This window comes from Chiloscyllium plagiosum, unplaced genomic scaffold, assembly GCF_037043375.1.
Source record: "Chiloscyllium plagiosum isolate Xiang-an unplaced genomic scaffold, Cpla_swu_hap1 HiC_scaffold_2, whole genome shotgun sequence".
Taxonomy (NCBI): Eukaryota; Metazoa; Chordata; class Chondrichthyes; order Orectolobiformes; family Hemiscylliidae; genus Chiloscyllium; species Chiloscyllium plagiosum.
In genome coordinates, this window is record NW_028270140.1 from 18,891,956 (window position 1) to 18,910,395 (window position 18,440).

General features: G+C 42.3%; 1 protein-coding gene across 3 annotated transcripts in view; it reads right to left on the reverse strand.

The window, feature by feature from the left end:
- Positions 1-18,440, reverse strand: part of LOC122564950 (A disintegrin and metalloproteinase with thrombospondin motifs 3-like) — a 267,936-nt gene that overhangs the window by 247,279 nt on the left and 2,217 nt on the right. For 2 of the 3 annotated variants that reach the window (XR_015759635.1, XM_043720492.2), the window contains exons 2-3: positions 13,522-13,549; positions 12,527-12,915 (exon numbers count right to left, since the gene is read on the reverse strand). Coding sequence is in view for 1 of the 3 variants with exons in the window: in XM_043720492.2 (XP_043576427.2) it covers positions 12,527-12,915; positions 13,522-13,549 (417 nt within the window). In the remaining 2 variants the exon portion in view is untranslated. Of the gene's footprint in view, positions 1-12,526; positions 12,916-13,521; positions 13,550-18,440 lie in introns of those variants that run through there. The other variant, XM_087995042.1, reaches the window with a different exon arrangement.

Genomic DNA, 18,440 nt, shown 5'->3' on the forward strand with positions numbered 1-18,440 from the left:
TCTTACATGCAGTTCTCCAATCCAGGAGGAACCAACATCAAGAGACATTTCAGAGAAAGTAGGAGCTAGCAATCATTTACTGAAGCTTCCAACTCTTCTGAGACCCCAAACAGCTTCTGACTGCTAAAGGTAGAAAAATCCAGAAAGCCTGGTCTGTGAGAGCTGGCCACTCACCTTCAAGCTGCTTCCATTTTTCCAATCTTTATAAAAAAAATTAAAGGCCTTCTATGTTACTTACTTTGGCAGTCTCCAGTAGATAGTTTGTCACCTCTGCCTTTACAACCTCTCTTCCAAGTTGTAAACTTGGAATATCATAATGTTGTAGCCTGCTAACCATTTTAAATTTGCTGTTCACCCATGCCAAACTTTCAGACTATAATGAAAGGAAAGCACTTGTACAATATCTTGCATGACCTCAGAAAGTCCCAAAGCATTTTACAGTTGCAATTCTAAAATGTGGCAGCTATTTATAGCAATGTGCCATGAACAGCACTTTAATAATGGACAGATAATCCATTTAATAATACTTGAGGAGATAAATAATAAACATGGCATCGGTGAGATGTCTGGTCTTTGAAAAAAATTACATATAAAATTTTATGACCACTTGAGGACAGAGATAGGGTCTTTCTTTTAAATGTCACCTAAAAGACAGTTTCTCAGAGTCCTACCACTCACTATTATACTGGAATGTCAACCTAGATCTTCTGGGCAAGTGTCTGATATGGGTTTAGCACCAACACACCATCTGACTCAGAGACAAGTGTTATACCAATAAAACAGCCTGTGCAGTCTTGATCAAGTTCATAAAAGTTTACATATGCCATAAATGGCACATAGCACACAGGGAAACTGGGCTAAAGCACATAAATTGTAGATACTCAAGACCCATGGAGGGCCTCAGAAATATTCGATCATATCAGAACCAAGAAGAACGAGAAAGAAGGCACAGGACTCCCAATCCACCTTTAATGTCTTCCCCTCCTTCTAGCTCATTTTCATAATGGTAAATGCACTGTAGCTTTCATTGCAAGCTCCACTTCAAGTTGTGTACTGGAGCCAACATTTTGTCAACTATTTCTTTTCTATTATAACGAACCTGGAAGAACAACCTGTCAGCTCCTCTGGGGGCCGAGAAAATGCTGTATCGCACAGAGATTCGTATGCACGAGCAAAATGATATCTATCCAAGATAACGGAGGTGATGAACTACAACCTGGGGCAAAATCAACTCCAAGATACAGCTGAGGCAAAACAGAAGGCAGTCATAGAACAGCAGCAGAACTGTGTTGGCAAAAGGTTACATGAATGAATCGTTGAGCTCTTCAGAAACACTTGAAAACACTTCAATTACTTCTTCTACTCTTGCCTGCTTTCTTTTGGAAAGCATAGACAGTTGCCACAAAAATTTTTAAAAATCCAATATACTGCTAATATCCTGAAGACATGAATAGCCAGTCAACTGCAGGCAAGAAATGAGTGACTTGCTGTGTAAACCGCTACAATAAGATGTATTAATTCTGCAAAGGTCAACTTGAAATGTTCCCTACCAGAGGCAAAGCAAGGTCAATGTTAGTTAAACCAACTCCTTCACTCGGTCCTAACCTCCACCTACATCCCTGGTGATCAGGACTTATGGTTTAATCTTTTTCTCGCTTGACCAGTTTCCTATCCAAAAATGCAAATAAAGTTTAATAAATTAGCTCTGTTGCATGGCACGTTTTCAAGTTAATTTTGTACTAATCACATGTTTAAATCATCAAAATATTACTTTAGTTTTTTTTCCTGAAATGCATATTAACTATTACAGCAAACCATCTTTCTGAAATTTGCTCACTGGCCCCTCAGCATGCTAAAATGGTGGCTTAAATATCAACATTTGCACTGCTCCCTTATCATTTTAATTCCTCCTTTTCTCAAGTAACATTTCACATTTTTTTGAAAGTTGATCCCTGCTGTTTGGCACAAACTGGATCCACAAAATGATCTTTCTTTCCCAATACAAGTCTGGGGCGCAAACCATTAACTTTAAACTTGCAAAGCGCAGGCACATGTGGGACAACTCCAAGCATCTTACCTTTGAAGACAGAATGTGGTAGAAATCCTTAACTAAGTCTTAACAGTAGGCAGGGCAAATAGCAATGAGGGAGAGGGGAATTAGGTAATGGTCAACTGAGATGAGAAAAGTCAGGCCATCAACACAGAGCATCACACAAGGCTGGAATTGAACCTGGGGCCCTGGTACTATGAAGCAACAGTGTTGATCAGATGTGGAGGGAGTGGTGGCTTTATTGTAGAGCCGGGGGAAATCAGCAATTATCCCTTTTTGTTGTTGGCCAAAGGAGTCTCCACAAATTTCCAGACCTGGAGAACAATTATAGCTGCAGTCTGGACAGCACAACTTTATAAAAGGTGCTTGAAGGTAAGTATCTTTTTTTAACTGGTGTTAAATGTGGATCCTGGATGCATCCTTTGATGTCCTTCCCAAAGTAGTATGAGGCACACTTTGCTTCTTAATGACTGTGTGTCAAGCCTCCAATGAGAACTAGACACTCATTCTACATCTGCAATACAAGCACACAGTCTCTACTTTCTAAGTCTACGTGGAGGCTACCTTTTAGCCATGAACCAAGGTAGTCTGAAACCTAAGTTATCAGTCACCTAAAATCTGTGCACACCTCCCCACCCGCCTTCAGTCATTAGAAGCAGTTTCTCCTTACTTACTCTCCATATACTGTTTGTAATTCCAACTTCTCCAGTCTAGACACAAAACTACAACTGCTCTTCTCTGGAGCCATTCTAATAAATCATCTCTCCAAAGCCTTTATTATAGTTATATTATTAGCTTTTTTTTATTGGGGATTATAAGGGAAAACTACTATTTTAAAATAATCAATGATTGTAGGAGGGATTGTTATACTTTAAAAAAGCAAACAACCAGAAGTTATTATGTGTTGTTTACAGTGTTGTTTGGTCAACCCGTGGTTTAGTTAAGGCACGGGTGGGGGAGGAGGGGAGGGTAGAGTTTAGCTGCAGATAAACTGGCACCAGGAAGTGCATACAAAAACAGAAGTTCGGCTGGCAACATGTTGCAGATAGATCTGTGGAGTGATAACCAATTGTTGATGACAAAGGCTTTCGGTTTGCCAACAGTTAAGTCCCAAGTAGCTGAATAGCTTGTGGATATGAACAAGATTGCCTGAAGCCTATGAACTGGGAAACGCTGACTGTTCTGTGACATAAAACATAAAGCAAGCCAGTTGACTTTCCCTCATCTGTAAGCTATAAGCTGCTGTTTTAACCAATAAGCTAGAGACTCTATAAGCTGTGAACCAATAACTCAATGCTTCTTGCAAATCAGTGAAAATTAGATGAAGGAACAATAAGTCCTAGCAGCACAAAAGGATGAGCTCAGAGAGTCCTGTGAACAGGTGACTATTGAATTGCCTTCACAGTATTTCTAGCCACCTATAACACCACTTTTTTTTTATCATACGTGTATTAGGATGGTGAGGGTGTTATAAAGGCATTAGAGTTTTACCTAGTACAGTTATTTGTTGATAACTCATAATTGTTTTTCTGTAGTTAGAATCTATTTATCTGTAATAAATAGTCATCTTTGTTAAGTACAGAAGCCTGCTTTATGCTTTCTGTTAACCCAAGTTTAAAACATCTAAAACACATTTGTGAATTACACATACTTTTGTAAAACCTTTAAATGCTGTGACAAATCTGGAAATAGTTTAACTTTCATCATCATACCCCATCCCAGTGAGGCATGACTGCTTTCACATCCTTCTCAAAGTATTGCAACATGAGGTAATGCACGTGAGGAAAAATATATACAATCAAAAAGATAAGGCAGCATGGTGGCTCAATGGTTAATACTGTTGCTTCATAGTACCAGGGCCCCAGGTTCAATTCCAGCCTTGTGTGATGCTCTGTGTGGAGCCTGCATATTCTCACCATGTCTGGGTGCTCTAGTTTCTTTTCTCACTGTCCAAAAACGCGCAGGTTCGGTGGATTGGCCATGGGAAATTATCTGAAGAAGGGCTCATGCCCGAAACGTCGATTCTCCTGCTCCTTGGATGCTGCCTGACCTGCTGCGCTTCTCCAGCAACACATTTTCAGCTCTGATCGCCAGCATCTGCATTCCTCACTTTCTCAATGGGAAATTATCTGTCATGTTTGGGGATGTGCCGGTTAGATGCACTAGCCATGGCATAACATGGGTTTATGGGTACAGGATAGGCAGCAGGGACTGAGTGGGATGCTCCCCAGAAAGTCAGTGCATACTTGATGGGTCAAATGGCCTTTTTCTGTACTGTATGAGCAGAAGGATTATGTTTGGTGCCCTGACAAAAAATGTATCCCTCAGATTAACATCGCAAAACAGATTATCTGTGGTTATTATTTACTGTGCGCAAACTGACTGACATTTTAACACTGATTACACCCCTGAGTATTTTCTTGGCTGAAAAGTACTTTGAGATGTCTGGTTGCCATAAAAAAAGGCAAATAAACACTAGCATTTCTTTCTGTTATTTCTCAGCCATATGAGTCAATGGGGAGGAAATTCAGCTATTACTGTTTGTAGAGATCATGTCAATGCTGATGTAAACTATTGCTAAGAATGTCAGTATGCTATGTCTCAATAATTCTGTGCAGACCTACAAATTTCATCACCATTGTCAGCTGCTGCAATATTGACCAACAATTCCCCATAAGGTCATAAGTAGGGATGCTCTTAACGATTACTCAGTTTTAAGTATTATGTGCAACTCCCGTAATAAAGCAAGACTTGAACATTCAGACTCAAGTGTCATGAAATTCCCAGTCAATTACCATCTTCATCGGCAGCGAATCTAACCAGGTCGCTTTGACATTCAGCAGCATTTCCGTAATTGAATTCTCCAACTCTCAATATCATTCATCAGAAATTTAACTGAACTGGCTATGCAAAACCTGTGGCTGTAGGAGCAGGTCAGTGCCTGAGAATTCTTCAGTAAGAAGCTGGCTCCCTGACTCGCCAAAGCCTGTTCATTATCTACACGCCAGGAGTGCAATGGAATCCTCTCAACTTGCCTGTGCACAGTTCCAATAGCAAAACGTTTGACACCACCCAGGACATAGCAAAAAAGCTTGATCGTCACTTTAAACATTCACTCCCTTCAGCACCAGTAAACAGAGAGCGCATTGTCTATAGTCTACAAGATTCACTACATCATCACATCATGGCTGTTCATCAGCATGTACCAAACCTGCACCCTCTTCCACTTAGAATGACGTGGGCAATAAATGCATGGGAATGCAAGCTCTTCTGACCACACCACATCCTGACTTGGAATTTCATGGCATTCCTTCAGTCTCTCAGTTAAGGTCCTGGACCTTCCTGCCGAACAGCACTGTGAGGGTACCTACACCACATGGAATGCAGCCACTTAAGTAGGTGGCTCACCACCACCTTAAGATCAATTAGACATTTATAGTAAACACTGCAAACTTTGTTAGATCCCATTAACAAATGAAAGAAATCTTTCTCTGATCATAAGTCATAAGTTCTGTGGAAATCCTGTTTACAAAGTATTTCCGGAGATTTCATTAATTGCCTGCCAATGTTACAGTACCCAATTGGCAGAAACCATCTGAGAAACTCTGAGAGTTTTTAGCTTGCATTTGCACGGTCTTTAAATAGTTAAGTGTTCCAAGGTGCTTCACAGACTGAAGCTAATGTGGGGCCAAGAAGCAGGCATTAGAAAAGGTGACCAAAATCTCAGCCAAATTTATAAGTTTTAAGGAGCATACTAATAGCAGGGGGGGGGGGGGGGGGGGGGGGTGGGGGGAGAGAGAGAGAGAGAGAGAGAGAGAGAAATCTCAAGATTTATATGAGGTCAAAAGGAATGATTACTGACAGTAGGACAACAGAATTGTAAGTACACAAAAGGTCCGGCTGGAGAAATGCACAGGTTTTGGAGGTTTTATGGCTGGAGGAGCACACTAGAAATAATGAGGGGGTCAGTCTATAGACTGGGATTTCAAGACAGCGATTAGAATTTTAACTTTGTGATGGGGCTTGACTGGAAGTCTATGTAAACCAACAGTAGGTGAATGGGAATTGGTGCACATTAGCATATGGACAGCTGGGTTTTAGATGAGTTTTTGGATGTTGGAAGATGGAAGGCTGGTCAACCATGCACTAAAATTGTTGAGTATCTATGGAACCAAATGAGGATTTCAGTAGCTGATAGTCTGAAGCATCTGCATTTTATTCAAATCTTTGTATATCACAGGATATAGTTTACTGTTATAGTAAAATATCCAAAGCTTATTCATAGTAATGGCACTTAAAATAGCAAATATTATAAGTTAAATACTTCTGCTCTGACAAACATGACAAACAGCTTGATAAAAGTATAGCTTTTCCTTCTTACATACAATAAAACAAGTAGAGACTAACAACATTTCGAAAGATATTAGAGACTATAATTTTCTCTTCATTCAGCTCCTGATGACTGCTTTCAAACTTAATTGCAAGATCAGTAACTGGGCACAATCTCCAACCTCCACAGAATCCGCTTTAAAGGGAAGATTGCCAGGTTCCTCTGTAGCTAGCATGAAGTCTCCAATGTGAGGATGGGGTTTGGAGAGTAAGTGGAGGTGCAGGTCCTAATGCACTGCAAAACTTTCACTGATCTGTGCGCTTGCTTGGCCATGTCTATATTTTAGTAATGGAGCCTGCAGCCTGTGGGCCATTTAAAGTTGCTTTGTAGCATGACGTTCTGTTGAGCTGTCATGCTGCGCCTGCAAAACCACTCCGCTGACCTGAAATGGGATCAATGTGCACTGCACTGCTCCTCCATTCATAAAGTTGTCTCCTGATTTACAGGCATGGAAATTTGATCTGTAAAATTGGGCCTACTTAAAAATGCAGGACAACAGTTTATTCATCCAGTACTTAACTGAACTAAATAACAGCAGGCTTTGCAGGACTGGAATGACGAAAGACCACACAATTCCGAAAGGAACACACAGGCTCCACTATTTTCTGGCCTCTACCACAGTTCGTGCTGGCACGTTCTAAACTGGCAAGTAAGGAAATGAAGCTACAATGCAACTCCAAAGTTAGCTTTATACTACAAACAGAGACTGAGGAACAGACAGAAGACAGTGTGATACCAACCACCTTCTCACAGGAATCGTAAAATTTTGAAAATTTGACTCAAAATCACTGGGTCTTCTCTTTGGCTGCATTTAAATTGCATCTTCATCCTGTTACCCGAAATCTGTATTCCACCCATCCACAATAGACAAGACCATTCAATGAGTGAAAGATGGCAACAATTGTCGTGTGAGTAACTCATTAGTTATGTTCTGAGGGTTGACAATTCATATTCCCAACAGAGAGCAAAACTGGATGGAATCAAAGTAGGAAACCATGGATACTGTAATGCAGCACTGCTGTCCAACCACCAAACTCCAAAACAACTCAAATCAACTTTCCTGGAAGCCCAGTATTTAGCTCTCTACTATCAGATATTAATTACATATTTGACAATGAAAGAAAATGGCAAAAATCAGAAAGTCCTATTGTGCCTATTGAGTATCCAGATTTCAGTTCACCCAATGTGGCATTCAACACTAGCAACAGAGAATCTAGCCCCTGGACCAGTACTATTCCATGTTACCACCAGTTGCAGACACCATTGTCCATCTTCACCACTATTTAGCATTAGGCTGTGCAGTATACCAATCGATCTCTCTCCCAGTTTCATAGGGACCCATAAAGTACACTACACTAGGTCTCCCAGCAGCCTGGCATTGATCACTGTGATACACCAATGTTTTTATACACTGTCTGTGACAGTGAACATTTTTTACAGGCTTTTTTTTGCATTCTGTGTTCCATACCAAAAATTTCTATTTAATTCCTGTAGCAAACTGAAGGACCTAGAGTTTTGTAAGTTGAAAGTACTTATGTCTTTGACTTCCAAAGGTATTAATGGAAGTCGCCTGTATGTTTGACCACAACAGATGTTCCAACTCCATTACTATCACTTTGGTGTTTGTGAACCTGTTGAGATGATTTTCTGCCCCAAATATCTCTGGTAAGATCTATAAACAAAACTAAATGAATAATGGCAGGAAAGGTACAATACACAGTCACTGTAGATGGCCCTTACTTGTACCGTTCAGTCAACCTTTGCTTTGCTAATGAAAAGATTCGGAGAATGGAGAACTAATAGGATATCCATTTTCAAACATTTCAATTATAGTTTAGTTTTAATAAAGCATCCCCACCATCAATGGCTGGTGCTCGTCGCTATATTTGCAGGATGAGTGCACACGATAGATTAAGCATTAGTATCATGGAAATGTGTTTTGGTTTGGATGAGATTATACTATGTGACAGGTCTTTCTGAAGGAAATACTGAGGTGTGAGATTGGAGTAAAACATGGGACTGTGAACTTTCCAGACCCAACATGCTTGAAGCCAACCAATAGGAACAATCTCACCAAACAAAAAATGTATCTTTTCAAACAGCCTTAAGAAAATGACATACTCAGTAACAGGAGATTGTTACTCCATGGATTAATACTAATTGAATTTACATCTGTAAATATAAAAATTCTTGTCTGCTACTAATCAAATTTTGCAAAGCTATATATGCCAGAACAGTCTGTCCTGGCTTAGCTTTCTAATAGTTTACTTTGACTTTGTCGTTAATTAAAGGCTTAGTCATAAATCCAGTTTTTTTTTTCTGGAATACTAGCTATTAACCCATTGCCAACTAGTAAAGATCTCATACCAGCATAATATTCTCACTAATGCAAGTCTAGAATGCAATTGATGGAACACACCTTGAACTTTCCAAACAGCCAGCCATATGTAAAACCCCCCCCTTTTCCAGGTTACTACTGACAAGACCTTTGAATTTGCCCATATAAGCTCTAACTGATCACCACAGACTCAGTATTACCCACAACACCTTCCCATGTATAGATGCCTACATTTTAAACTTTAGCTAGATGCCCTCATCCTATAATTCACGTTTAGCCCCACCCCTCTTCTGGAGAGAAACACCCGAGAATCAACCTAGAACATATGGAACTGGATTTGCTATCAAGCACAAAAATGTCAACCAACTCTCAATGCTCCCTGTCGGCATCAACGATTGCCTCGTGACTGTCCTTCTACAACTTGCCATGAATCAGCCACAGTTATGAATGCCTTAGCTCCACCCTAATGCCACAGACCAGTCCAAAGAAGGTTGCCACTCCATTCTGCACACCATATTCACCAACAGCCCTGAGGAAGATAAAATTATCCTCCTCGGAGACTTCAACAGAAAGGGTTAGAAAGGATGCCAACTCTGGAATGGGGTCATCGGAAAAGAAAAAGTCAGGAATTGTAACATCTATGGGATTCTCTGGCTCACCAAATGTGTGGAACACAGCTGGTCATCACCAATACACTGTTTTGCCAAAAAAGACAAGTTCAAGACTTCCTGGATGCATCCATGATCAAAGCACTGGCACAAGATCAACTGCATTGCCATTCAATCCTCAGCCCAAAAGGACATCCTTGTTACCAAAGCAATGACCAGACTACCAGCTCATCTGCTCCTCAACGTCCTTCAAATGCCACCAGAATCAGCTGAAGTTAAAAGAAGTTCAGAAAAAAAATGTCAAGCAGGTTCAGCAGCTGAGCTGACTAGCGAATGTTCAATAATGCCTTCGCCAAAATCTCCAATGAGATTTTAAATGTAGTGAAAGAGCTGAAGACAGCCATCACCTCATGCTGTGAAGAAACCATAGGTTACAAGACTGGAAAACATCAAGACTGAGAGACTTCATCAACAAGAAGATGAAAACTCTCCATGCCTGGCACAGCAACATCATCAGTGAATCAAAGAGGTGAACTCAAACAAAAAAGGCAAGGCCAAAGGCGGAGTTACAAAGATGACCAAGAAGAAACAATGGTGGACTGAGAAAGCTAAACGAGTGGCAACTCCTCACTGACAAGCACAATACCTGGGGTTTCTTCAGTGTCACCAAGATAATATATGGACCCAACACTCTTGGCATCAAACTGGTACAGAGTAAGGATGGCACCCTTTTGGGACAAAAAAAAATCAGCCTCTGATGGAGAAAATGCTTCAAAGAACTCCTAAACCACTAATGTAAATATCGATGAGGACATGTTTGAAGAAATCCCTCAACTCTCCATCAAAGATGATCTTAGACTCCCACATGGTGTGGCAGTAGTTGAAGCTGCCATTAAACACATGAAGAATGGAAAAACAGCAGGAGAATATAGGATTCCAAAGGAGATTTTCAAATAGGGAAGAGCAGAGCTTACCCATCATCTCCATCAACTGTTCCTGAAAATTTAGGACAAAGAAGACATCCCTGCTGATCTCTGTGATACTATCATTGACACTGCCTTCAAGAAAAGAGATGAAGTGGACTGTGGGAATGGCCAAGGAATCTCCTTACTCTCCATCACCAGGAAGAAGATCACCCAAATCCTTGCTAGGCACCTTTTCCCAGTCTCTGAGGGAATCCTTCCTGAAGGCCATTGTGACTTTCAAACAAAGTGAAATACCAAGGTCAACACCAGTCGCTCTATTGATCTGACCAAGGCCTTTGACTCAGTCAATTGTGAAGTGCTATGGAAGATCCTATCAAAGGCCAACTGTTCAGTTAAGTTCATCAACAGCCTCTGAATCCTCCACAACAGGATGACAGTCCTCATCAACAGTAATGTGACAAATCCTTTGAAGACAACACAGGGGTCAAGCAAGAGTGTGTCATTACCCCCATCCTTTTCTCCTACTTCATTGCCAGCATTCTTCATCTTGTCATGGATGAGCTTCCCAGTGATGTGGACATTGTCTACAGGATGGACAGAAAACTTTCCAACCTCAAACGGTTGAAATCAAAGAAGAAAACAGCACCAACCTCACTTGTGGAACTTCAGTATTTAGTAGACAATGTCACCTCTGCTCTCTCAGAACAGAATCTTCAAGCCTCACTTAATTCCTTCACAGAAGAAATTGACTTCGCCTTAACCTCAAGATGACACAAAGCCTTTATCAGTCTGTCCAAGTTAAATTCCAGACCATCCCTCCATTAAGATCAATGGAGAAATCCCCCCAATCATAGAACATACCCACTACCTGAGAAGTTATCTCTCGTTTAAGGCTGACATCGATGCAGAGATCCAATCCGCAAGCACTGTCTTCAAACGTTGGATAAGAGTCTAAGAGTCTTCAATGACGATAACATTCAAACTGATTTTTTTGTGTACAATGCAATCATTCTTCTGACTCTTCTATACGTCTCCAAAATGTGGACTACCATTTACCAACAAATGCAAGAACAGCTTCTTCCCTGGTGTTATCAGACTTATGAACTGACATCTCATATAGTAGAGTTGATCTTTCTCTGCACCTTCTCTGTAGCCATAAAACCATATTATGCATTCTGTTCTATTACCCTCATGTACTAATGTATGGTATGCTTTGTCTAGACAGAATACAAAACAATACATTTCACTGTATTTCAGCACACGTGACAATAACAAATCAAATCCAAGAAGTATGCTGATTGTAGCAAATTCCTCACATCATCTAGGAGGACAGGTCTCCTAAAATCAGCATCCCTGAAGCAGAAAATAGCACCAGCATCAAGGCTGTGACCATCTGAAACCAACTCTGCTGGGCCGCACATGTCCTTATGATGCCTGAGCTCTGATTTCCAAAGCAAACTATCTTCACCCAGCTCAAGGTGGGCACTTGAACAAGAGGAGGACAAGAGAAGCACTTCAAAGCCTCCCTCAAGTAATTCAACATCAACGTCAGTGCATGGGAAACCCTTGTTCAGAGTAAAATGACTTGGAGGAAACTCCTGTATTGAAGGGACATAATTCTTTGAGAACACCCAGTAACAGCAGGAAGTATAGAAAAGGTATTGGAGAAAGGAATACCAATCATCTCTAGGGCAAAGAGCAATTCCACCTCCCAGAAACAAATGGTTAGAGATGTGGCTCTAGGATCAGGCTCATCAACCAGACAAGTGGCCAGAAAATCCATGATCAGTGACACGGAATTTCCAAGGTGGACAATCATACTCATTAGCAAATGATTGCCAATGCCCCTGGAGGCTCCCTGCCTTCAGTCCTGATGAAGGGCTTTTGCCTGAAATGTCGATTTTCCTACTCCTTGGATGCTGCTTGACCCACTGTGCTTTTCTATCACCACTCTAATCAATGACTCCTCTCACTCCTACCTCCAAAATTCAAGCTAATTTCCTCTAACTCCTATGACCCCCTGAGAACCGACTGTCATTTAGAGGCCCCAAAATCCTTCCTCAAGATCCCAACTTCCCTTCCATTATCCCAGTCTCCACTTCCTCAGACCCTAATGGATCTTTGAGAACCTCATAGAGACCACCAATATTCCTGGAGACCTCATTACTCCTCCTTCCACCAGTGGGTGTGTGAGATGACCCACTAATGCCTTACCAGTCCATCGCAGTTGCTGATGGCTACTGTGGCCTCAGGGATGTGGCTGATGCCCCCACTATAGATGCAGTCCTCACTCAGTGGCTGTGTGTGACTTTGTCCATCTTCCTGCCACTCCAACTTGGCTCCTGGGGCCACGAGCCGGTAGCTAGGTTCCAGTCTGAGCTGCCAGCTCTGGCCAAAGACGGTGACATTGAAGAACAGTGGGTGAGGCTCAGCTTGGCTCTCTTGCCCGGGACTCCCTGGCCAGGGCGCAGGGCCACTCCGCCTTTTCCGCCTGACTTGAGAGCCCGATACTAGGTGGGACACGAAGCGACCCTCGGAGTCTGTCCTGAGTGGAGTCACCAGCCTGAACTCCTGCCCCAGGGCGGCAAACCTCTGCAAAACTGCTGCAAGATAAATCAAAGGAGAAAATTCAGCAATGTTTATAATCACCAAGTAATCCATGAAACACAGATTAATAATCATACTGTGTATCACTCTCCTCCCCTTACTCTCTATCATTCCTTCCATCAATTACTTCCACCAGCTAACTCATTACTAATGTCAATAGCAATATGGGTGTTAATGGATAGACATTAGGGAGTTCTCAATCGCTTTCTCCTATTACTAACTTCTCACTGTTAATAATTTTTTTTCCCATTAATCATTTCCTCCTATTAATCAATCAATCTATCCATCACTCATTCCCCACTATCCATTAATCAATCCCTTTCTTAACCAATCATTGCTATTGTCCAACCACAACTACATCCTGACAACCTTGCTTATGGTTAATCGTTCAGTCCCTGTTGTTAACCAGTCTCTCCCACCAATCAATCACTCTCTCATGGCAATTAAACACACCCTTCTATCTATGAATTTGCCCATCAAATTCACCCCCATTAATCGCAACAGCAATGAACTTTCCATTTTGGAACTGTGAAATGTTGCTCTTCCTCCTAAATTTTGCAGATTGATCAGGAAAAAGGATAATGGAATGATAACACACCTACCTGGGCTCCCAGTTACTTCAGATCCAGCCTGCAAAATATCAAAAACTAAATATCAGATACAAACTCAATATGCATGCAATGAAAAAGAAATCAGTAAAAATAAATCTTCAGATACCAGGTTGTGGTTTCACCCTGAACACTATCTAAAATTCATAAAAACCTTCCTCTATGAAGCTGAATACCCACAAGCCTGCAAATCCCAACTTGAAAATCTCAGATCGCTCAAATTGCTATCCTGAAAACCCCAGGGTCTTTCTTTTTAAATTTCAGAGGATGTGGCAAGCTCAGCATTTGTTGTCTACCTGCAATTGTTACTGAACTGAGTAGCTGGTTTGGCTATTTCAGAACCAAACATATTGGTGTGGCTCTGTAGTCAAAAGTAGGCTGAACCAGACTAAGATGGCAGATTTCCTTCCCTGAACCAGATTAAGATGGCAGATTTCCTTCCCTGAACCAGACTAAGATGGCAGATTTCCTTCCCTGAACCAGACTAAGATGGCAGATTTCCTTCCCTGAACCAAACTAAGATGGCAGATTTCCTTCCCCAAACCAGACTAAGATGGCAGATTTCCTTCCCTGAACCAGATTAAGATGGCAGATTTCCTTCCCTGAAACAGACTAAGATGGCAGATTTCCTTCCCCAAACCAGACTAAGATGGCAGATTTCCTTCTCTGAACCAGACTAAGATGGCAGATTTCCTTTCCTGAACCAGACTAAGATGGCAGATTTCCTTCTCTGAACCAGGGTAAAATGGCAGATTTCCTTCCCCGAACCAGACTAAGATGGCAGATTTCCTTCCCTGAACCAGACTAAGATGGCAGATTTCCTTCTCTGAACCAGACTAAGATGGCAGATTTCCTTCTCTGAACCAGACTAAGATGGCAGATTTCCTTCCCTGAACCAGACTAAGATGGCAGATTTCCTTCTCTGAACCAGACTAAGATGGCAGATTTCTTTCCCTGAACCAAACTAAGATGGCAGATTTCCTTCCCTGAACCAGACTAAGATGGCAGATTTCCTTCCCTGAACCAGACTAAGATGGCAGATTTCCTTCCCTGAACCAAACTAAGATGGCAGATTTCCTTCCCCAAACCAACTAAGATGGCAGATTTCCTTCCCTGAACCAAACTAAGATGGCAGATTTCCATCCCCAAACCAACTAAGATGGCAGATTTCCTTCCCTGCACCCGACTAAGATGACAGGTTTCCTTCCCTTAAGAGAGTTAATGAACCAGATGAGTTTTTTGCAATAATTAATGGCAGCTACATGCTATCATTACTTAGAGTAGCTTTACAGTCCAGATTTTCCAAATTAATTGAATTTAAGTTCTTGCAGCTGGAACGGTGAGATTTGAAACTGTGTCTTTCCCCAACTCAGCATTAACCTGGGCTTTTGGATTACTAATTCAGTGATCTTGCACCACATAATCAGCTTTTTTTCAGAGGTCTTGCTGAATACAGCAAAACACTCAGACTGTTAGCTTGAGTACTCCAGACCATTGCAATATGACAAAGTGGAAGACATCTTCTGCTTCATTAGCTTATTCCACCATTCACTTATATTCTGCTGCAACTCACTTTTTCTGCCTTGTGTCTATATTCTTGAATAACTGTGCCTATCAAAAAGGATCAATCTCAGTTCTGAAATGTTCACTTGACCTACCCTCAAGAATATTTTGCATTAGACAACAGCAAATGGGCTGAGGGTCACCACACATATGTGGAATAAACTGCCAGAGAAAGTGGTATATGCAGACACAGTTACAATATTTAAAAGGTATTTGGACAGCTATATGAATAGGAAAGATTTAGAAGGATTTGGGCCAAATGCAAGCAATTGGGACAAGATTAGCTTGGGAAACTTGGTCAGCATGGATGAGTTGGGCCAAAGGGCCTGTTTCCATGCTTCATGACTCGATAATTCCAGTTTTCCACTGGCCTTATGTGAAGAATTTATCTTCTAAATCATTTCTAGTTATAGTGACATCAAAATTCGTTCTGGACCCCTTCTCCAGTTATGATAACTACTTAAGTCAACTTAACCACCTCAGTGAAATCGCCCCTTATTCGTCCACACTCAAGAGAATGCAAGACTAGTCTTTCCGACAAGGTCTCATAATTTAACTCTCTTATCCCTAATAGGCTCTGCATTTCTTTGCATACTGATCCTGAGTGATGTAGTGATAGTGTCCCTATCTCTAGACCAGGAAGCCCACGCTCATGTCCAACCTGCTCCAGAGGTGTGTAATAACAGATCTGAACAGGCTCAGTAGAAAATGTCTCCAGTCACAATTAGCATCAGGTTTTTTTCTGAAACAAAGGTCCTTGTGGTGGAGCAGTAATATCCCTATCACTGAGCCAGGAATTCAGGTTCAGCTCCCAGCTGAGATGTGTAATAACATCTCTGGAGAGATTAACTGTAAACTGTCTATCCAACTTGAGCTGTGTCATCCATAGCAATATAATTTAACCAGAACTTTTTATTAATTCATTCATGGGATGTGAGTATCACTGTTTGGGTCAAAATCTGTTGCCCATCCCGAGTTGCCCTCTGTCTAATATCCAGCTTCGTCCAATTGTAATATCTATTCCAGTCCTCTTGAGATAAAAGCCATAAATCTATTAGCCTTGTTAATATCGTTTGTAATTGTCTGTGAGCTTCTAGTGATAATTGCACTTCAGTATCTAACTTTCTCTGTTCCTCATAGTTCCTAACTTACTATTTAGAAAATACTTTGATCAATCTTCCTTGGATTCAAAGTGGATGACATTGTACTGCCTTACGTTGAGCTGCATCTGCCACAGTTTATCCTATCGCTGATCTATCAAAGTCCCTCCACAACATTCTGCCTCCACTTCCAGTTACTGTGAAATCTAAATTTGATATCATCCTCAAGTTTGTATTTTGCCTCGCTATTCATCATGTAGGCAGTTTAAAAATGCAGTGAAAAGCTGAGGCTCCAATCCATATTCCTGGGACACCACTAGCCACATCTATCATCCCCACCCTCTGTGTTTTATCTCTCCACCAACATACTCCATCCACTGCAACAGGCAGTCCAATTCATGTACATTTATTTTGATAACGCTTCATGAATTGAACTTTATCAAGTGCCTTCTAAAAGTCCAGATAATTAGCATCCACAGATACTTCCGCTGTCTCAGGTTAGCTCCTGGCATTGATTCCTGAAAAACCCAGAGTTTTTAAACTGTTATTAAAACAAGAAATGTTAGAAATAACCAACAGATGAGGCAGAATCTGTGGAAAGAGAAACCTTAAATGTTTCTGGTCAATAAAGGTTTATCAGAGCTGAGAAGCTTAGATATGTAATAGATTTTGATCAGGAATGTAAGAACAAAGGAAGGTTTGCAATAAAGACAGAAAAGATTGATAGATAGACAAGGTCAAAGGGCAGAGGTAAAAACAATGACTGCAAATGCTGGAAACCAGATTCTGGATCAGTGGTGCTGGAAGAGCACAGCAGTTCAGGCAGCATCCGAGGAGCTTCGAAATCGACGTTTCGGGCAAAAGCCCTTCATCAGGAATAAAGGCAGAGAGCCTGAAGCGAGGAGAGATAAGCTAGAGAAGGGTGGGGGTGGGGATAGAGTAGCATAGAGTACAATAGGTCAGTGGGGGAGGAGATGAAGGTGATAGGTCAGGGAGGAGAGGGTGGAGTGGATAGGTGGAAAAGGAGCTGGGCAGGTCGGACAAGTCCGGACAAGTCAAGGGGATCATGTTGCTGGAGGTTAGAAACTAGGATGAGGTGGGGGAAGGGGAAATGAGGAAGCTGTTGAAATCCACATTGATGCCCTGAGGTTGAAGTGTTCCGAGGCGGAAGATAAGGCGTTCTTCCTCCAGGCGTCTGGTGGTGAGGGAGCGGCGGTGGAGGAGGCCCAGCACCTCCATATCCTCGGCAGAGTGGGAGGGGGAGTTGAAATGTTGAGCCACGGGGCGGTTTGGTTGATTGGTGCGGGTGTCTCGGAGATGTTCCCTAAAGCGCTCTGCTAGGAGGCGCCCAGTCTCCCCAATGTAGAGGAGACCGCATCGGGAGCAACGGATACAATAAATGATATGAGTGGATGTGCAGGTAAAACTTTGATGGATGTGGAAGGCTCCTTTAGGGCCTTGGATGGAGGTGAGGGAGAAGGTGTGGGCACAGGTTTTACAGTTCCTGCGGTGGCAGGGGAAAGTGCCAGGATGGGAGGGTGGGTCGTAGGGGGGCGTGGACCTGACCAGGTAGTCACGGAGGGAACGGTCTTTGCGGAAGGCGGAGAGGGGTGGGGAGGGAAATATATCCCTGGTGGTGGGGTCTGTTTGGAGGTGACGGAAATGTCGGCGGATGATTTGGTTTATGCGAAGGTTGGTAGGGTGGAAGGTGAGCACCAGGGGCGTTCTGTCCTTGTTGCGGTTGGAGGGGTTGGGTCTGAGGGCGGAGGTGCGGGATGTGGACGAGATGTGTTGGAGGGCATCTTTAACCACGTGGGAAGGGAAATTGCGGTCTCTAAAGAAGGAGGCCATCTGGTGTGTTCTATGGTGGAACTGCTCCTCCTGGGAGCAGATACGGCGGAGGCGGAGGAATTGGGAATACGGGATGGCATTTTTGCAAGAGGTATGGTGGGAAGAGGTGTAATCCAGGTAGCTGTGGGAGTCGGTGGGTTTGTAGAAAATGTCAATGTCAAGTCGGTCGTCACTGATGGAGATGGAGAGGTCCAGGAAGGGGAGGGAGGTGTCAGAGATGGTCCAGGTAAATTTAAGGTCAGGGTGGAATGTGTTGGTGAAGTTGATGAATTGCTCAACCTCCTCGCGGGAGCACGAGGTGGCGCCAATGCAGTCATCAATGTAGCGGAGGAAGAGGTGGGGAGTGGCTGTTGTCATGTCACCATAGTTTTACCAGACCATAGTGGCTTCTCTTATTAG